The 22,614-nt window shown below is 39.9% G+C and overlaps 1 protein-coding gene across 2 annotated transcripts in view; it reads right to left on the bottom strand.

The window, feature by feature from the left end:
* Nucleotides 1–2,041: 2,041 nt before the first annotated feature.
* The window catches only part of NTNG1 (netrin G1), a 334,261-nt gene continuing 313,688 nt past the window's right edge, over nt 2,042–22,614 (bottom strand). For both annotated transcript variants that reach the window (XM_057536007.1, XM_057536066.1), the window contains one exon: nt 2,042–3,302. In XM_057536007.1, the coding sequence (XP_057391990.1) occupies nt 3,070–3,302 (233 nt within the window). In that variant the 3' untranslated portion in view covers nt 2,042–3,069. The remainder of the gene's footprint in view (nt 3,303–22,614) is intronic.

Raw genomic sequence — 22,614 nt, 5'->3', positions numbered from 1 at the left:
AGGGCCGCTCTTTTCTGGGACTAAAGTTCCCCCTCTACCCTGTGCACAGGCTCAGAAATGAATCAATCCCACATTGAATCTAATTACTTTCCTATAAATACCAGCACTTTCTATATAGATGAAACTTGGGACAAAGATTTCTTTGAAGTTTTATGTTCATCAAAGGTGTTGATGGAAGAAATTGTATTTGTACTTTGTGGTAAAGTTGATAGATTAACCAATCCTAAGGGCTAATCCAAGTAGAGACAAAGCAAGAATTAGGACCTTAAATATGTGAACAACTTAGTATCCACTTTTCACCCCAATCCTGTCCTTAGACATAATATTGCAGATGGAACCAGCTTTGCAAGAATGCTAGAAAACAGTAGACAAATAAAATCTGCTGGTTTGGGGTTTCACCAAAGTAATACACCCTTTAGAAGAATTTGAGAATCCAAATTAAAAAGAACATTTCATTTCCATTTGTTATATACCTAAAAGTGAATTTATTAAAAGCAGATCACATCACTTCAGGAAATTCAGAAAACTATATCTAAGTACACTGAATGCAAGATATTTCTCATCAATTTAGATTCTTATAGCTTCATAAAGATAAAATGCAGATGAATTGATTTAGATCAGGCCTTCACTAAATTTTAGAATTAGCTTTCGAATACCATGTATTGAAATGTGCAATCTGATTCCTGAGCATGGTGACAAAGCCATGAGTGGATAATGATAAAGTGCATCATTGCTGGAAATAACACAGTCTGCCTTTGGTTTGTGCTAATAAACTATAAGACAACTCCAATTTTAATATTGGAAATCCACCTCATTATAAGTAATCTCAAACTGTACGTTATCGGCATTTTCACGTGTAGTCTTTGGTGAGCCTGAAATATAATTTGCTGTTTATGCTTCTAATGCAAATCTCCAGTTTCTGGTTGGCCACTCCGGCACTAAGCCAGAGCTCTAATTTATTTCCATCTTTTCTTATTTCTTACATCAAAAGAGACTGTGGGTTTGAATAACAAACATTCAATCGACTTAGACGTGGGATGGCAGGCAGCACAGGCATTACCTGTTTACCTTTTATTGCCTTCTTTGAATTTGTTTTTCTGGGAACAAAACCAGTAAGACACGCTGTTCCTTCGTCTAGTTTTTACCGAGGATATTTATCAGAAGACTCCCCCAACCCCAACTGCAGCAAAGAGTGGCGGGAGGGTGAAGAATTCAGACTGGAAGTGGGCTTCCGACCTAACACCATCATAGGCTATTGCTCTACCAAGTCATGTAGGACTTCACTGTCCTTCAGACTCTGGCTTGGGCTGTTAATTGTTTTTGATGCCAGAAGATGCTGCTTCTAACACATTTGTAACCTGTAGGACAACAGTGTGCTGGGAATGGAATACACACTGTTTTAGTCACTTTGAAACTTTGCAGTGCTTCTCCCCTCCTCTCCCCGCCTTGCTGTTTTGCACAGTAATTGGCCTAATAAAAGGCAGAAACAAGAATTTATTACACCTTGGGCAGTACTTAAAACAAAGTTTATTCTCAGGAACAGCAGTTATGGCTACTTGCTGCTGTATATTTTGATATTTCTGTAAATACTTAGTCTGAATATATTCAAAGTCAGATTGCTAATCACTCAATTTCCCTGCGACTTTCCTGGTTCCCCAGGTTGCCTCTTATGATACGCCATGTAAACACTGTAATTGGAAAGATACATAGATCAGCATCCCTAGAATCACATGATCACATCAATCTGTGAAAATAGCATGACTTAAAAATAAAAATCTCTTAGTACTCTGCCAACAGGCTTTGGCATAATCTTGGCAATCACTTAGATTTTTTTTTTTTTTTTTTTTTGCTGTTATAATTTTTCCCAAGTGGAAATAGTCTCATATTTTGCAGAAGTTGTCTGAGCTAGTGAACACCAATCCACCTTTCTGGGTACTAAATTCAACAGCTGAGTGTATTCAGTCCACATAGAAATCAGTAAAGTGAGTGTGAATCTGGCTGCTCCTTTCATCTTAAGAAATCGCAATACAAATTCCTGAAATCGTTTATGCAGGAATGTTTATTCTTTAAATCTTCCAGTGTTAAAGCAACAAGAAAACACTTAGAATGTCCTTTGGTGGAATCTTATTACACTTGTTATATATGTAAACTGATATTCTTTGATGCCAGCAAGTTCGTTGCCCTTACAGAGAAATCTCTGCACAATGAAACAAAATAGAAGGAAAGAGGACAAAATAAAATGTCAGTCTTTGCTGATTCGAATTAGATGCATTAACAGATTGTCTGGTAACACAAATTGGCAAGAATACAAAAAATCTACATATTACAGTATTTCAAGAAAAATAACTTCATTTGAATACAAAAGGATAGATACACTTTCTTTTTTTCCTACAGCCACTCTTGGATAGTGGATGTGTGCTCTCACTGGGTGGACCCAGTGCTGCTAAGCTATACGGGGTACGACTGGCTTGAGCTTTTGAAGGGGGCTGTTACACATGTGCATTACTAACATCAGACAAAGAAATCTTTCAACCAACAAGGGTTACAGAGCAACGTTCACCAAAGCACAGGTTGGAAGGGGTTCAGGGACTGAAGCAGGCCAATATGGCAGCTTGTAACACACTTCCTTAGACCCACAATGCACTGCCAGCAAAGGATGCTTCAGTTTGGTTGGTTCACACACGGGGCCGAGTGGTGCGGGGGGCACACCACGTGCGAGTAGCAAATGTTTTTAGGTTGGTTGATTTGTTGTTGTTGTTGTTGTTTTGTCTTTCCTTTTGGGGGTCTGTCACAGCCTTTCCAATCGGCGATAAGCTCTGCAGCGGGCAATGTGATTTGCAGGGATAATATCAACAGCTGCCAACGCCTCTGGAGTCGGAAATTACCAGTCTTGACTCCGGTGTGCTGTCCACGGCTGTTATATATGGCTTAGTTCAGTTGGGCCTTCTTAGTTTGTACACTGTGTTTGAGTGGGGGGTGTCTGAGGGTGGGTTTCCTATGTTAGTAGCGAATGCTGGGGCTGTGTTTGCTTCCCCACGGCCGGACCCGTCTGGTGGCTGGATGCGCCGCCTAGATCCCCAGGGGGCCGGCTGTCCCCAGCAGAGCGGCCAGCGGCAGCAGTAGCGCGGGGGAGCCGCGCGGGGGCGCGCCCTGGCCCGAGTCGGAGCCGCAGCTGCCCGCTTCCTCACAGCGCAGCTTCTCGCACAGGATGCCCGTGTACGCGGCGGGGCACAGGCAGCGCACGTTGTTGTGGCACGTCCCTCCGTTCTGGCAGTGCAGGAGCTCGTTGTCGCAGACATTCGCTGCAGAACGAGGGAGGGGGGGGGCGCGGGGAGGAGAAGCAGAATCAATTTAAGTTCATCTGCTACATCATGTTTTCAGCTTTAAAAAAATCTCTATCGATCTTGTGCTCCCCCCTCCCCTCCGCAAACTAAGCACGTGACTCCAATTTCCAAACAAATGTAGTTTGCTGCCTTTGTTTTGATCATATTAATTCTTTTCATATAGATTTGTGCTGCAATCTTGGATATTATCATTGTCCATTTCAGGCTATCAAATACAAAGTAATGTGATACTCCTGGTTTGGCAGTATCTTCTCTTCCTGGAACCGGGACCTGTTGTGACCTCCAGGGTGTTTCAAGGATAGTGCCTGATACAAGAATGCAGAACTTTGAGGCCAGATGAATGGAATTAAAATGCAAAGCAGTATTGCTAAAATGACCAAGAACCTCTAAGGGGTGGGCCATTCTCCCTGCAGGTGATTCCAGGGCTGCATGCAGGAAGGGAGGAGGAGCCCACGGGCAAGCACGGGGCAGGGGGCAGGCAGCATGCTCCTGGGGAGGCAGCAGCCAGATCCGAAGAGAGAAAGCTTTTCACGGGAGGAATGTGAGGAAGAGCAGTCCCATTTGCCCCTAACAGCCTATTAGGATATTTATTGCCTTGTAAATATAGCAAGTAGAGTCCAAGGTTACCTTGATTTCCAGGAAGAATAATAAATGCAATGGTGAAACCCTGATTATCAAAATTTCACTTTGTCCATCAACTTATAGAATCAGTTGGAATAAATCAAGCAAGCAATGTCAGATACTAAAATTCATTCACAGTCCCTGTCATGTAACTTGCATCTCTAATAATTTCTTATTCCTTCAAAAAACTAGTTATCCTCATTAATTCCATGTCTCCTATTATTTTAGATAATCAAGGTTTCACTGATTTAGCAGAATGATAAATAGAACACAGAGAAATTAAAACAACACCAAAGAGCAAAAGAGCCAAGAACACTTGCCAGCAACATATGCTGCTTAAGCGCTTAATATATAGAACCACTCTGGAAGGGGGGGGGCAGGGCGCAGAGCAGAAAAAGTAGCTTCTTATAAATTATAACATTCTTCATTTTTTAAAAATGTCATAGTCAAATTTCCCCAGGGATACCACATGAATTAAACACACACACACACACACACACACACACACACACACACACACACACTTACTATTACTATCAAGTGTAAAGTATTTAAAAAACCCTCATCTCCCAAGTAATAATTCAATAGAGAATATTGCCTTGTCCATTAATAATGTTCAATAGTATGTCACCTTCAAAAGAAGCTTCTTAAACGCAAACGTGCTAATGCTCTGTGTGCAAATGAGCTGAAAAAAGATGGTGGTGGATGCTCACAGAGTTAATAACAAAGTGCCCTAAACAGGGCCCTATTTTCCCACCTTCCACAACGATTCCTTGGCGACCTCTAATATAGTTGCATAATGGATTGGTATAATTTTCAAATGTACCCACATTTGCTATCTGTAAATGTTAGAAGTGACTATTAAGGCCTATAAATCCTTCAGGCTCAAAATATTGATATACAAGGTAGTGTTCCAGGGGTTCTAATGATTATGTAAGCTACCTCTCATTGGGTGGCTTCGAAACCATGAATATTAGACCCAAATTATAGTATTTTATGAGTCATGGTTTAAAATGTCAAGATCTGTAGCTTTGAGGCTAAGTGTACAAGGGTAGAGTGGTTAAATTCATGGTCAAAACTGACAAAAAGTCTCTTTTTTTGGTGGTTGTTAATTTGGAAAGCATACATAGGTTTTCAGGATTTTGTTTTGCTTACACTTTAGGAAATATCTGTTTAATTGGGGCAACATGGAATAAACAGATCCAAATAACTGTTTCCATTTAAAGTTAAAGATTCTCAGCATCTCTTGTTCCAGGCAGCAGATCACTGAATGGGATATTTCCTTTCATTTGGGCACTACACATAGGGAAATATTGTTTCCATCAATATCGATAATTGCTTGCCTTGAATAATTGAGAAGGAATCGATAGTTAATTAAATATCACTCCCCTTAAGAAAAAAAAAAAGCTATTTTTCTTCTTCTTGGACCTGAATGTAAATCAGTTGTTGAACAGAGGTTTCTTTTTTTCAAGAAGCTTGTGATTAAGTTAAAATTCAATAACTTTCCTACATTTAAGTAATCTACTACTTGATGTTGATGACTGTGAGAAATTTAATAAATATTCAAGGACCAGATGTAACCCAGGATTAATAATCACATCAGTTGGGGCAATATGTTTTCTGTAAGAGATAAGCAGAAAAAATGAAACCTGGAATATATTTAATTACTTTAGAATTCACTTTAAGACAGATTACATTTGGTCTCTTGATTGTCCTATTAAACAAATACAGAACTTTACCATATGCACAGATCTCTCTGTTGGAATCATGTGCTAGAAGTACATCTAAACCTAACTACAAATCTTACCTGCTATTCATAAACTTATGCTCCATCTTCATGTCATTTTGAATCAAATTTGTGGTGCTTAATGAATAAACTAGGTGGTTAACAAATATCATTGAGCTCTTCTTCAGCATATGAAACCTTGTACTGACCACCATGAAAAAAATAAAAGAAATAGAAAGCATGATCTCTGCTCTTATAAGGTTCACATCTGGTTGGGAAGATAAAATATATACAAGAAATCATCTAATATTAATTTCATTAAAATGCTTTTATCATTTCCATCCAGCTCAATCAACATCTGCTGTGTGCCAGGTGCCCTGCTAGACTGTATGGCTGTAACTCTGCCTGCCCTAAAGGAGCTCACAGTTTTGCAGAAAACAAACAAATGAACATACACAGAAGTAATTATGATACAATATTAAAAAAAGAAACTATAAAGGAAGTATTTGCCAACTGCTAGGGGAACTCAGATGCTGGTGTAAATAATTATTTGGGGGAAGATTAGAGAAGACTATAGAAAGGAGATTGTATTTGAACAATGACATGCATCAGGCAGATATTGGTAGAAAGAACATTATGGGTGGGGAAACTATATCCGTAAAGGCAAGAAGACGTGAAAATACATTGTGCTGGTTATTAACCATTTGTCTCTCAACTCTAAATCCACCTTTCCTTCTGTTGTTGAGGCTGAAACCCTGCAAGCTGTCTCCTGGTTTCTGCCAACAGGGCGCACCAGAGGGAACAGAGGAGGTAGGAGGAAGGAAGCAGAGATTCCCCTTTTCCTGATTCATGGCTCTTCCTAAGAGTATTGCCCCAGCAATGGCCCTACATCCCAAAAGCAGCAGTTGGCTCTGGGGCTCAGCCTTTTCAGAACCAGTTTCAATCTCACCCTTAGAGGTTTCTGCACCAACCTGGCAGCATTCCTTCTCTAGAGGTTTGAGCCCCAGCTCCAAGGGTCCCCTGCCCAGCATTTCAGAGGTAATAGCAGCAGCCAGGACCTACCCCTCCTAAGAGGTACGGGTCCCACATCTGGGGGGTCTCTCCTCCAAACTGTTAGTTTCCTTTTTTTTTTTAAATCATTAATCAGTGGTTATTTATTGATAAATCAATTACAGAGAGAAGTGAGAGGATTATCCATGAGGTCTTTCGTTGTTGTTGTTGTTTTGTTTTTCTTTTTTAAATGTTATTTATTTTTATACAGCAGGTTCTTATTAGTTATGTATTTTATACATTTTAGTGTATATATGTCAATCCCAATCTCCCAATTCATCCCACCCCCCCCCCCCCACTGCTTTCCCCCCTTGGTGTCCATATGCAAACTGTTAGTTTCTAATAACCCCATCCTCTTTCCTGTAATTCCTCAGCCCAAGAGGGATAACTGCTCCCTACTTACACAGTTACTATCTTTGTGTTATGTCAGTGTCCTCTTCTCATGTTTAAATTCTAAGGCACCTGTTTAACCATTCCCCTTAGTAAACTCTCTCTCTCTGTTGAAACACATAGTGTGGGTTCAGTTTTCTGACTGGAACCTGAGAGACACATGGAAAATGTTGGTGAATGATGAATGAGGAAGGAATGGCATGGCCTGGATCTGAAGGTTCTACGTAACATTCTACAGAGTTTAGATAATAGGCAATGGGAAGCTGTCACAGACCTATGGGCAGGGTGGTGATTTAAAGGGGGAGAAAAGGTGAGGCTAGACCTGAGAAAGGACAGGCTGGAGGCAAGGTGACCAGATACTTCAATAGGCTTGGTCTGGGTTAGAGCAATGGGGAGAAGGAAGAAGGAACAGATTTGGAGACAGGTTATTTGAAACAGGTAAGAGAGAGTCTGAGGTTCTTGTTTTTGGCATTTGGATGCATCATAATGCAATTTATTAAGAAAAGAAGATTGGAGGAAATGTTTGGTCAGGGAAGAAAATAAACTTTTTTTTGGACCTATTGACTTGGAAGGATCTGTAGGCTCTTCTGCAGGGGTCTTGTTATTAGTTGGAAAAACTAGTTAACAGTTCAGGAGGTAGTTCGGCTTGGAGATGCAGATTTGGAGCAGGGGCGATAGTGGTCATTGTTACAAAAAGTGAAGAGAAAGGAATAGAAGACCTCATCCTACTAGAATACAGATTAAGTCAAAATGAAGACTGCAGCCAGAACCCTGAAGAATATCAGCATTTAAGCCATAGGCAGAGAAAGAAAGACCAGTAATGATGCTGAGAAAAAAAGATCTCAACAAAATGCAGTGATGAAATGAGGTTATAAAATTAATCATAGAAGTCTTCCTGCTGTGGTTCGCTGTATCTAGGAATAAATAGACGGGAAGAGTATGAGAGGAAGGGCACTTTGAGCTGGATAAAGGAAATATGCAAAATAAGCATTGCATGCTCTTGATAGAATCTGGCAGAAGGGATTTTAGAATAGAGAAAGGATTGGAGGAATTTGAGGAATTCACATTTAATACAGGTCTTTGGTTGTCAGTCTAAAGTAGTAGTTTTCAACAGTGGATGATTTTTGTCTTCCAGGGGACATTTGACAATGTCTGGAGATGTGTTTGGTTGTCACACCTCGGGGGAGGGCATGCTACTGGCATCTGGTGGGTAGAGATGCTACTGAATATCCTGCAATAAACAGGGCAGCCTCCTCCCCCCAAACAAAGAATTACTCCTCAATTAATGTTGGTGATAAAAGGTTGAAGGTCTGGATCAGGGTATCAGCCACAGCAAAGAAGATGGGCAGTTGTCTTTCTGTATATTGGGGAAAGGAGAATGACGATGCCTTGGTGACTTTAGATCAGAGAGAGTGAGTTTTCAGGTGCAGAACCATAGGAATTCAGAAGAATGTAGTACTCAAAGCTGAAATATAAGAGCAGATTGTCTTCCTGGGGGAGTTAAATCAGAAGACTGGGATCTAAATGGTCTAAGACAGACCATTTAGTATTGCTCACAATTAAAGAGGAACCAGAGTCACCCTTGTCATGTAATTCATCCTACTTTGCTCTGATAGAAATAGTAAAATCAAAGCTTGAGGAAACTTCAAAAACTATCTAGACAAGCTCTAGACGAGGAAACCGAAAACAAGGGTAGCTCTAGATCTAGCATCCAGGTCTCCCAATTTACAGATTACTGCTCTTCACATAGAAGAGGACAGTCAGGAGAAGTGCAGTGAATGTGCTGCACAGTGTGAAATGCATTCTATGCTCCCCAAGACAACATAAATAACTCCTCTGTAGATCCTCAGTAGACTTTCATTTGTATTGACCAACTGATCTGTTTTCATACCACACTGGGCGGAGGGCTTTGTTGATAGCATTAAATTTCACATCTTCTAGAGTTCCAACACATTCTGGCAGAGCTCCAAATGCAAATCAGCTCATACATAAAGTACCAAAAATATCAAGGTCTAGCTTGGGAACGGCAAATATGTTGCATATGCTCTGATTTCCTCTTCCTCTATGTAGAAAACATAGCTACTTAATCATGGCATTCTCTTGCACTAAACTTCAGAATTCCTTTCAACACAAGGTTTTGTAATAAGAACATTTTGTATTCTATTACAAGCTAATCACTAAAGGGATGTCGCCTATAAGCTGAAGTTATACATAACGGCCCATCTCTGGGAACACTGCCTCCCAGGTAATGAGCGTTAAGCTACAATACCTTTGTTTAGCTCACAGGAAACATCCTGACCAGGGCCACCTGTGAATGACTGCAGGGAGGAAGAAACTAACACATCCGTTCCAGAGGCTGACCAGAACCAGGAAATATTTGACTTTACTCCCTCCCCTTTTAGAATAAAAGAAGCCGGAATTCTGACACAGGCAAGATGGTTCTTTGGGGCATGAGCCCACCATCTTTTCAGTTTGCTGGCTTTCTGAATAAAGTTGCTACTCCTTGCCCCAACAGCTCCTGTCTCGATTTATTGGCCTGTTGTGTAGCAAGCAGTATGAGATTGGACTTGGTAACAGTTTCAGGCATTTACCACCAGTTGATAGAACTGGCATGAGGATAAACACCCATTTACAAAATCCTGGCATTATCTCCATTTCATCTTGCATATCATTGCAGATTAAAAATCCAACTAGGGATTTCTACCCAATAAGCACTTTGCAGTTATCACTTCTTTATTTGGTGCCCTTCAGTGTGGATTTGCCTCAAACTGAAAACGCTGACCTTATTTTGTTAAGTGTTTACATTAAGCATGTCCCGATTCTTTCTACATTGTTATTGACAAATTAACAATGTGCTATCTCAATAAATAGCACAAATGAAGGTTCATTTTTAAATCTCTTACACAAAACTTGATCTAGTATTGGATACAAATTGTTATTTGCTAGACACAATTCTTTTTATTATAATAAAATATAATCCTTAGATACAGAAAAAGCTAATACTACTTTGGTAATAGCTTGACTATATTCTAAAGGATCATTTTACTATTGATAGAAATAAATTCATTATGGTGTACCCAATATCACACCATATATCCTATAATCCTGTGATGTTTCAATATTAGGAATGTTTTCAAACCAAGATAATCTGTAACCCTTGATAGATAAGGTTATAGTATTAATGTTAGACCCAAACAGAGTTATGTTGCAAAAATATGAAGTGTGGAACCCTGATGGAAAGGCTGAAGTCAGCAAGGTGTTCTAATAGCTCTGATCATAGCTTCAGTAAGCAAGCCACCATAGTAGATAAATAAGCTCCCACAGTTGCTACAAGTTTATGAAAACACTAGGAATTTTCACAGTGAAAGAATAGGGACAAGTAGCATTTCTTCCTCCTTCTTTCACTTCTTTTTATTTTTATTTTTCTTCTAGCTTCGATAATGAGAGTCACAGGGATGTGGCTAAATCATTTGCTCCTTCAACTTGTTTTTTGTAAGTTTCTTGATTGTCATTCATTTTTTCCTCTTCCTAAACTGCAAACTATTGTCAAAATGTGAATTATAAGACCTTGATTCCTTTTCCCTCTATTAGTCCTTTCTGGAAGGTATGGAAAAGCAGACCTAGAGAGGGAACCCAAATGTGCAAAGAGGGCAGCAGCCAGGACTTAGTATAGCTACTTGTTCTAGTCTTCTTTTCCTTTATGACCTGAAGGGTCACTTATTCCCGTTATCGTCATGATGACCCATTACATTACCACAGGGAGGGTTTCTATCTTCTGTTTGGGTCTTGTTCAAAGCTATACATTTAGGTTTGCCCTGTCTGTGAGCTGCTAGGCTTGAGCAATGCTGGGTCTGTATTTATAGACTTGAAAGTTTCTCTTTTTTGGCTTTGTCTCCCGCACTTCAAGGAATCGAGGCAATGGGTTACCATGACAGCCTTCCTTGATGGCTGTATTAATAAAGTGACCTCTACCTTCACCACCTGAAACGAGCCTAGGATTGCTGAGGGAAAGATGTTCCAAATGTTCCCGTCCTTTTCAAAGAAACGTCAAAGAGCAAATAACCTCCACCAAACAGGCTAATAACAAAGGCATGTGTGCAACATTCAGTTCTGATTTAGGCATTTGAGAGTCTGTGGCAGGGAGATGAAGAGCTGTGATTATGACCCATTTATTCAGCCTTGGCGGCTGTTTTACTAAGTTGTGAGATGTGAGAGGTAAAACTGAACCTGCAGGTTAGCTCCTGGTATATAGAAGACACTTTATAGACTGTTGTCTAATGGCCTTTTGGGGAATTCTAGGTACATTTTTCCTATCTTTTCTTACTTATGTCTGGCCATGATTGGGGATATGGCTTAGTGGTAAAAAACACTGATTAAGAGTCATAACACCTGAGTTCTAGTTCTGACTAGTCATCACTTTGCTGTAAGGCCTTGGACATACCACGAAACCACTTAGTGACATCCATCCATCCATCCATCCATCCATCCATTCATCCATCCATCCATCCATTCATCCATCCATCCATCCATCCATCACCCAATCAGGTACTGTTCTAGATGCTAGGCCCACAGTGTGAGCCAGACGGACCATGCAGCTGCTTCTGCGGACCTCACATTCTAGTGACAGCTATAAAGTTAGAGAAAGAGTTTGAAGTAGGTGTTTCTAAAGTTCTCTCGAGCTCTGTGATTTGCATGAATATTTCTCATGGAAAGCCTATCATCTTAAAAGGCAAAGAGTGAGGAATTCTTCCTCTTTTTCATCAAATACATGATAACAGTTGGACTTCTCCAATATTATAGTCCTGGTGATGACTTAGGTGGCTGCTTGGCTTGACCGGTTTTGCCTGCTGGTGCCCCACTGAACAGAGATAGTTTTTCTCCTCACTAAAAGCATGAGGTGGTATGAAGAGAATTAGGTGAAGAACTTGTGATTCAAGTCTGGTCTCTGTGGTTAATGGGCTGGGTGAACTTGGGAAAATCGTTTAACCTCTTTGTGCTTCTCTTTCCTCACTTCTAAAGCGAGGATAATAACACTTGTCCTATTCACCCACCTCACAGTTGTTGGGAGCTTCAAGAAGAATTATGTGGTGGTGCTTTAAAAAATATAAAACACAACCTAAGTATACTTTGTTAATGTTCAATACCTTCCCAATCTCTCCTAATGCTAGAAGCTCAGAGTGGAAGAGCAGGGTGCTTATTTTTATATCTGCCAGAATAATGAATTAATCACTACGTATCTAATGCAAGGTACTTGAAGCGAAAAGGAAGTAAATTTCCTCGCTCAAAGACATCATCTGTATATGTCCTCTGTAGATGTGAATCTTGAGACAGCATGGGGTCAAACAGGCAGTTATTGAATATTTGAATTCAATTGCTGTGTACTTGCAAGGTCAGATTGGACCAGCAGTGCCTGTTTTCTCAAAGGTGACTTGTATACTTGCATTCAATGAGCATTCTCCTGTACCAATCAGAGTACATAAGGTGTGTTTTCAGAATACCAGGGGTGTACTGCCCCTTGGCCAACCTTTAGCTTCTGCAATGGTAAAGCAGGGGATACAGTATTTATCTACACTGAAACCTGGGAGCCATCAAGTGAAAACATCCTTGCTTTCCTGCTCTCAACCTACACTCCTGTCTGTGCCTGTATCCATCATGGGACAGTGATGCTGGTGGCATGATCCCCGTGTGACAGCATCCAGCCTACTTTGTTTCAGTGTAATGAGGCCAAGGAGCAGAGCTAAAGGGGCTGTAGGGAACAATGTGGAGCTGTCAGCAGGTGGTCAGACATGTCTGGGTAATCTAGTACAGCAGGTTCTGACATTAGAGAGCAGCCATTCTATTCTTATTCATCTAATATCAAAGCACTGATTATGGGAGTGACACTTGCTCTTGTCCAATCAAAGGAAATGCGACTCAAAACATCATAAGAAAGCCATGTTCATTTGAAGGAGCCTATGCCTGCAGTATGCGGTAACCCAGCTAGCGTGAATGAGATAACAGGTGACTCGAATGCAGGAGCTAGAGGCACTGCCCAAACACCCCCAAGTTTTTAGCTGTTGCAAACTGAAAAAAAAACCTTTGCTGATGTTGAGAAATAATTAATTCGTTGAGAATCCCACAAGCCAAAGGCTGGGCACCTTTCCTAAAGCGATCTTTAATGATGTATTGAAATCCTATTTAGGTCAACACCTTCAGACACAGATGCAGGCAAGGTGCTCATAAAAACGGTGCTGAGAAATCACAGAGTTTCTCATCTGGTATCAGAAAATGCACTTGTCTAGTTTAATAAAAAGGTGCAACCTCTACTCTTTTGCCCAAGGCGAAAGACGGCGTTCATTGGGAGGCGTAGTCACACACGATGGCAACATACCTCAGGGTATAAACCATCATTTCAAAGTACATGCCATTATGTCAGAAGAGAAAGCAGTACAAATATTTATCTAGTGTGACCCCCATAAATACAACATATACCTCGCCATTTACCTTTTGTAACATAAACTTTAGAGAAAGTACTGGGACAGATTCTAACGAAATGTGATCAGTGTTCATCTCTGGCTGGTAGGCGTGCAAGTGATTTCAGTAACTTAAATTTTCATCTTTATACTTTTTACTCTTTCCAAATTGCCTGGAATAAATGTATAGTCCTTTGAAAATATTAAAAATGTTAATAAAAAGAATTTTACTTGAGAAAATAAAAGTATCTTTTACTGAGATGATAAAGGTAATTTCAATAAATGAATCATGTGACCACATTTTGCCACATTTCAGTATTTGTTATTAATATATATTTCTAGTCAAACTACCAATTATCTTAAATGTCTACAAAAACTATCTCAGGAAAGGCATAATCCTATACTCATACACAATCCTATACTCATACACAATCCTATACTCATACACAATCTGATACTCATACACAATTCTACACTCATACACAATCCTATACTCATACACAATCCTATAATCATACACAATCCTATACTCATAAGAGAAACTTAGACACAAGGATTCCTTGCCTTGCAGAACACTGCACAGCCTCGGGTGTGAATGGAACCAGTAGGGTCTCCTGAGCTAAAGTGATCTGTAGCCCAAGGGCCATCTCATTGTGAACTAGTGCAAACTGATGCAAAATGAGGGGACATTTTTATATTTGAAGATCAAGCCATAGTGAGGACTGTACTTGAATTTCCCACCACCTTTCCAGTAGAGGGGCTCATAGTCAGATTTAACCTAAAGAAAGCATATTTCATACTACTTGAGTTTGTGGGAGACTCATACCTGCTACACTTGTACATGTCTGCACTATATTTGTGACCTGTTCATTGTGGCCGTATCATGAATATTCAGCCTTGTCCCTGGCATAAATAGATGCCCAATAAATATTTATTAAGCAAGTAAATAAAATTCATCCTTTGTTCTCTGCCTCCTTCTGAGTGGTGGATACAAATCTATTACTAGTAGACTGATATCAATACAAGTGGATATACAGCTCATAGGTTGGAGAGCAGGAAGTAGAAGGAACTTTTCCTTGGTGGCCTCCTTTCAGTTTCCGTGGAGTGGGAGGTAAGGCTTCTGCTGAGCATGACAGGCAGAGTTAAGCTGGGGTTAACTCATGCTCTGGAGTTAAGGGAAGGGATAGATATTTGGCGGGGAACGGGAGGAAGCTATCTAGGGGCACACCGAAAAATCGCTGGTCAGCTTTGACATGGCAGCTCAGCTTGTATGTCATGATTTGTCAGGGCTTCTCATAAGTGATTCCATAATGAAGAATATTAGCTAGAAGAGAATGGTGATTAGTTTGGGGTTTCTTCCTTTAATGATACAATATATGCTTTGGGAAGGGATGGAGGGAGGGGAAGAAGCAAGGGTAGGCAGATGAGTTAAAAGATCAGAAGCATTCCCTTCATGTTTCATTAGTCACAACGTATTACCTCTCATAATCTTGGCATTGTGGGTAATATGAGGGTAAAGAAACGTGGCCCTGAAGGAACTTAGTGACATGTTTCTTTTAATTGGAACGTGACTAGTTAAATTTGGAAAACAGGCTAAAGGAAAGTGCAGCTGGAGCTGTTCTATGTGGCACTGGGGTGGAGGTGAGAGATCATCATGGCACTTAGAAGAATGCAAGAAAAAGGACTTGGTGTTCTTTAAGAATTGTAAAAGACAATCCACACAGCCCCATTCAATGCTGAAGACAGATCTGTAAAACAGTTCACATTCTGAGTAGGAGGAAGAGCCATACTACAGGCCTTTGATATTCGGCATTAAGATATTCAAGTATCTGTGGCTGAAAGGAGATAATTGTGTCATTAATTCACATGCGCGGGGTTTTTTTTTTTTTTTTGGAGACAGAATTTCAATGTCTTTGAGCACTTTGTAAAGCTAAAATATAATTTGGGGTTCCTGTTTGTTGAGCTATAGCCAAATGTCTCCTTAGAGACTTGATTTTTCCTATATATACTTGGCAGGAGTGTTCTAAATACGGTCTAAGCCCTCTCAGGATTTTTAAACAGCAGGGATATTTAAGTGTGAAAAATAGCTACTGAAATCACACAGCAGTAAATTTCTTAATGATTTTTTTCCCCTGGGAATCACTGTAATTCACTCTTGCCGTCTGTGGCCTTGCTGTCACCATAACCACCTCCTGACAATGTCAAACCAAGTCTTGGGAGGTGATTTTATAATGTCAGGATGAAACAAAGCCATTTCCCTGTTAATGCCAATGTCAAGGCAAAATGAATTGGTGTCAATAAATTCAAGGTGAGGAAAAAAACATTATGGAATCAAGAGAATGTGCAAAATGATGACGAGTCATTTAGGGATGCCGGGATCCAAACAAAATGACTGCTAATTTTCAAAAATGTATTTGCTACTGCACTGGGGACCAGGCATTTAAGTAATCTAAGATACATTAGTGAGGTTAGGAAAGGACAAAGGGGTTACGATTATAGACAAGTCATAAGCATACCTTTTCAATAAAGTCACAACGTACCATTGCAACTCACATTGTCTTTCCCCAACTCCTGAGACACTCAAAATTTGAACTGCAAAGTTTAGTACTTAATTGTTTACTGTGGTGTTGTCCAGAAGTCTGGGTTCGAATACTGACATCACCACTCGTGGCTCTCCAATCTGAATTTCTGCGCCTCTGTTTCTTTATCTGTAACAGAGGCCATTTCACAGGGTTGTTGTGAGCATGAGAGATCATTCAACTCAATGATTATTATGAAGTGCTTTTTTAAGTGCCAGGCACTGCTCAAAGCCCTAAAATAAAAAGACAGAATGGAAGAGCCACAGAAATAGTGTTTATTTTTATAGCTTCATGTATTTATGTCTCATTAGATAATGTAACTTCACAAAGTGGATGCTCTTGTGTCTTTTAGTTCATTTTCATCGTTAATAATTTCGGCTTCTTTGGTGCCTAAATACTCTTCGATTTGAAAAATATCATCTTTCACTCCTATAGTCCCTTACATGAAAAAACAATGGCAATTTATTTAGTTTTCTTTAATGAAGAGGAAAACAGACAAAGGTCCTTATTAAAGAAAGTGTTTAAAAAAGACAGGGATGTTAGACTAGCTCAGGAGTAACATGAAGTAATTCTACGCAACATAACTTTTACTAAAACTAAACTTCAAACATGAGGCATTAGAAAGAGGTACTCAGAGCCCTTTCTCAACATTCAAAGGAATCCTTTCATAATTGGTTAAGAAAATGGTATAGGGATGAGAATAAACCTATACAGTAGATGACCTAAAAAGGAGGGAATGAAGTCATTGCAAGTATGTAGAAGGGTGTTTTAAGGCTTTCCCTAAGAAGAGCAAGGCTGTTGTATCTCAGGAGAGAGGAGAGCTAGTTAGACGGAAGTCAAGAGGCTAGCAAGCAATGTGTGGGAGCTTTCAGATCCAGCGGCAGAAAAAAAAAAAAATTATAAATTGGTTTGGATACAACTGGGAGGCTGTGAACATTACTTAAAACAGTGAAAAGATGTTAGCGCTTCTCTTTGAAGCAGACTAAGGCATAGCAAGGTTAGATGAAGCAGGGATGAATAAGATTTGGGTGGGCTGGTTAAAGAGAAATCATATGATGTGCTTTGAAAATATCTTGTTCTAACACATTTCACTTTCTTCGACATCTCTAATTCTTATCTTTGAATATATATAATCTTTATATTAATAAGGAGTTATTATAGAATATAAGCTCTGTGAAGATAAGGATTTTGACTGTGTTGTTCCCAGTTGTATGTGCAAGCCTTGAAGAGTGCCTAGTATCCAATATCCAATGAGTATGAGTATTTTTGAGTGAACGAACAAGTGAATTTTATAGAAAAATTCACATATTCCGTATCCATTGCTTCATTTCTTCTTCTAGAATACTTTCCTATGGTGTTTACTCTCTATCCCCTAAATCAAAGGGATTTATTTATTTATAGCACTTCTATTGCACAAGAGTGCTATAGCCAGATTGAGTTCTCTCTCACAGCCTTCAATGGTTGCTAAATGGATAATTCTGAAGTCAGAATCCTCCACCATGTGGGGACATCAGAATCTCCCCACTGTCTGCTTTCATTCCCCAGTATGAACTTGCTACTCCTGGCTAATCTATTCACTATCTTAAACACACACACACACATACACACACAAAATTAAAATAAATTATAAATAAGAGGCTAAACACTTTTACATGTCATCTTGGAGAATATTTCCACTAACCTGGCAGGATAGGTAGTTATTATTATTATTATTATTACCATTTCCATTTTATAGGAAACCTGTGGATCTTATCCAAGCCCCACCAGTGACTGAGCACAGCAGCAGGACCAGAACTTAAACTACTCTGACTCCAAAGCACTGTCTGTCCCTGATGCCTTCCTGTTCCTCGACTGCTGTATCCTGGCCTCTGAGTTGGTGCCTCTACTCCTGGCCTCTCCTTCCCGAAACTCCCCACGTATTTTTGCATGTCTAACTCATGGACAACACCCATGGCTTCTCTGACTCTTTCAGCCTTCAGACATCAGTTCTGCCTTTCAAACCTTATGGCAGATGATCTGGATCTAGATCTGGACATAGATATAAAGGTAAATATAATTTGGATGGCCTGGATTTAAATCTTGGTTCCACCAAACACCAGCTGGGTGAACCCATGCAAATCACTTGACCTACCTTTGCTTCACTTATAAAATGGAGATAACCTCATAGGACTGTTATGTTGATTACATAAATTAATTAAGACATATAAGGCAATTGCAACAATGCGTGACATAAAGTCCCTCAGTAAATGTTAAGTTTTATTTGACTCTTCAAAACCTACAACAAATACTCCTTTTTCATGTGTATTTCTTATCTCCTCAACTAAAGCATAAGCAATGTGAGGGCAGGGCTCTTGTTGTCTTGTGCCTCGTTTCATTGTCTGCACTGAGCAATGTGGTGCTTTGTGCAGAGCAGGTGGGCAATCTATAAACATTACTTCCTGAGGGTAGCAGACCTCACTTTGTGCACTCGGCCATCTTTTATCTTTGTATTCTAAGCATCTATACTATTTTCTGGTACATAAGAGGAAATTCTTCATGATTCTTCTAGCGATATCTGCATTCCTAAGATCATGTAAGAGTTAAATCGGTCCTGAGAATAAACTGAAATAAATCTGAGTTTCATTACTAACTCCAAGTAGTGACTTCAGAAAAGTCCCTTAGCTTAGCTTTTAATACCTTTTGTTTCTGTTCCTTTTGTCATGGAGCGAAGGAGAGCAGCTGGGAAAGAGGGGCAAGGAGGACAGGGAAGGAGGGGAATCATGGAGTTGGGTCGATTGGGAGAGAAATACCCATAGAAACCTACCTGGAGATGCAGTGCCAAGTGGGGCTGTCTCCAGCTCTGTTTGTTTTGGAGTTATGGATCGCATTTGAAGTTTAAAACCTTCAAGATCTTAAGCTGAACTGTTTCTTGGATTTAGCTCCTATCCAGGCTATTTCACTCCAAGAATCAGAAGGATGAATGACTCCCATGTGCTCCCCATAAAAGAGCACAGAAGGGTGAACAGGCCACCCCACAAATTCACATTCAGACTTGTCCTGAGGCCAAAGCTAAGACCTTGATTCAAACGAAAACGTTTCTTGTCACTGGCTGTGCTGCTTGGTATGCTGTGTGATCCCACATGGATCGTCTTATCTGGTTTTATCTTCTAGCATTCTAATTGTTTTGCTCCATGTAGGCCTCTGGTTAATCTAAAGTTCTATGCTCTCATTCACCCCTCTTTCCCTGGACTCCTGCTACCTATCACTAATGCATTAGACCTTTTATCTGTGCCCAGTCACTCATTTCTGTGCAGTGCTTGCTTTTTACACCAGGTGTCCCTAACTAGTCAGATCTTTTGAATATCACTCTAACCTATTAAGGTCTGTTTCAGATACATCTCCAACCTGTTCAACCAGGCAATTCCTTTGTGCCAATGATGTTGCTGGTTATACATTTTTATGCCTCTTAAATCAACCTACAATGTTTAAATGCTCTAGTCAAAAGGCTAGCCTATGTCTGGCCCAGCTTTGTCAAGACAAAGCAGGCCAGTTTATTCACAGACTGCAAAGAAAGAAAAGATTCACAGAGGTAGGGGTGGGCAACGAGGTTTTTAGAGTGTGAAAGGATTATGTCTCTGCTTATGTTAAGTAGAAGAGAAGAAATATAATTCACAGGATGTTAAGTTGAAGGTAAGTTAAGTTGCTTTAAACTTGAATACTGAAGCCATTAACTTGCTGCCACTCATTGCTTTCATATTTCCAAAATAATGATCAGAAGCCTCTTTTTTATAGTCTAAGAAGGAAGTATCTAATTTCAAAATAACCTTAAATCTCCCAAATCCATCAAAATGGAAATGTATCTAAAAATGAATACATTGCATTTTTACTGTATTGTGGGCATTTGGCAATTTTTAGGGTTACTGATGACGTGAAGAATAAATAAGTCCTACGATTTGGAAGTGACTCCTAAGGACATAACCAGGCTCTTGTATAGACGAGGTAGCAAACCGCTTGAAAAAAATCTCTCAAAACACAAGTAGATTTTAGTTCTTGAAAATTTTCTGATGAGAACTCTTAGACTTTCTTTTGATAGAATGCTTAACTGCCTAAAAAATGTTTTAATTAATATTACGGATTATTCATTTACTGTTTTAAATTCATCCATTTTCTGAGAACAAGTTTTAAAAAAAAGAAACAAAGGTACCATGAACTGAGATTGCGAATTATTTTTCCTAGCATTACATAACTAATGTGATGAAAGTTTATGGCAAAAATTCAGTCAGGGAAGAAGAATGATGCCAAAATTTCGAGGTAAATGAATTGGTATGACCAAGATATAAACGACAAGTGATAGATTTGTTTTTGAATGTTAATATCAATAGATCCTTAACTATACTGCCAAGAGCAATCTTATGAGAATAATGGGAAAAGATCAAATGACCACATGAAAAAAGTAAAGGATTTGCAGTGATTTCCAACCTTCATCAGTTTATTTCCTAAGAAGCACGTAGTGAATTCATGTTGATGATGGGTACTTGCCTAATGACATCAAAATGTATTATCAATCCATGCTAACTAGACCAGGAATCTAGCTGGGAACATTCTTTTTTTTTTTTTTTTTTAATAAATTTATTTATTTAGGTATTTATTTTTGGCTGTGTTGGGTCTTCGTTTCTGTGCGAGGGCTTTCTCTAGTTGCGGCAAGCGGGGGCCACTCTTCATCGCCGTGCGCGGGCCTCTCACTATCGTGGCCTCTCTTGTTGCAGAGCACAGGCTCCAGACGCGCAGGCTCAGTAATTGTGGCTCACGGGCCCAGTTGCTCCGCAGCATGTGAGATCTTCCCAGACCAGGGCTCGAACCTGTGTCCCCTGCATTGGCAGGCAGACTCTCAACCACTGCGCCACCAGGGAAGCCCTGGGAACATTCTTGAATAGAAACCAGTCAAGGCACAAATGAAGACTTGAGCTGGCAGTGGGAAAGCAAGGGAGAACCTCATTTCCTGGCTTGTCTGATGATGAAGCTAAGAGAACTGGAATTAGCCTGGTATAGCTGGTCTCTCACCTACTCTTTATAAGAAATAGCAAAGGCTGTGAAGTCATGCAGAGGTGGATCAAATCTTGGGTCCTTGTGTCACTAGTTATAGGGCTCCATCAGGGCAAGTAACCACCCTGAACCTCAGCTTCCACATCGGTGAAACAGGCACAACATGGTAGAGTACTTTTGAAGATGAAAATAGATACTGCATATAAAAAGCCTACCAATAAATGGTAACTATTTGGATTATAGAGAGTTTTAAATGAGGTATGATTGTTTATGACTCATCTGGCAGGTAACAAGAGCTTCTTAAATGTTAGGGTTAATTCCTCTTCTTTTTATAAGAGATTAAAAAAAAATTCTCTACACCATCCTACCTCCTGTTTGGTAACTAAAAAGAAAAGTCTCTATTGATAGGTCAGTATATGTGTCACTTTTTGGGGGGAGGGGTTTCAGTTAAACCAAACTAATAATAACAGAAGCTAACATTTATTCATTAAGCACTTAGTTTGTACCAGGCATTGTTCTAAGTACTTTCCATGCATTGATTTATTTAAGCCTCTTAACAATTTTATAAGGTAGGTACTCTCATTTCAACAGTTTTACTGTTGAAAAAGAAGCCAAGACTCAGGGAAGGTAGATAACCTAAGGTCACACAAGTTGTAGGTGCCAAAACCTGGGATCTCACCTAGTCCTGTGGCCTTAATCCCTTCATTATTCTGTCTGATTGCTATGCTCTCCACCCGTATGCTGAAATGCTGTGAAGACTACTACTTTTTGTCCGTTTCCTTCTCTACCAAAGAGAATCAAATACTAATCAATTATAAGGCATCCATGTGGTAAGGGCAATAGAAAACAGAAAAAGCACATCTCTGTTGCAGATGCCTCAAAATTTAGATTTAATACTGAGTTTCTCAGCAAAGGCAGACTCAGACTATAATAGGTCCTTAATCCATCCATTTTTCTTACCTACTTTGCTCCCAACCTAGTCCAAGCCACTAACACCTCTCACCTGGACTACTGTAGTCTTGTTAGTCCCATTCTTACCCTCCCTCCCTTGCCCCTTCTACAATCCATTGTCCACACAGTAGCCAGAATTATTATTTTTAAATTTAAACCCCCATATCATGCCACTCTACTGCTTAACTTCCACTGCACTTAGAATAAATGCACACCTCTTGTCCTAGCCATCAGGGACCTGTGATCTGGTGCATATCCATCTCCTTCTTTTACCTCATCTCACGCCACCTCCCTGTCACTCACTGTGTCCCAGTCACACTTGCTTCTTTCCATTTTCTGAACTGGCCAAGCTCCTTTCTGCCTTCCGGGTTTTTCAGGAGGTGTTTCCTCTGCCTGGAATACCCTTCCTCCACAACTTTCCATGGTGGGCTCTTGCTTGATACTCAGGTCTCAGCCAAAGTGTTAACTTCTCAGAAAAG

Source organism: Balaenoptera acutorostrata, chromosome 1 (assembly GCF_949987535.1).
Source record: "Balaenoptera acutorostrata chromosome 1, mBalAcu1.1, whole genome shotgun sequence".
Classification (NCBI taxonomy): Eukaryota; Metazoa; Chordata; class Mammalia; order Artiodactyla; family Balaenopteridae; genus Balaenoptera; species Balaenoptera acutorostrata.
This window is presented reverse-complemented; position numbering and strand designations above follow the sequence as displayed.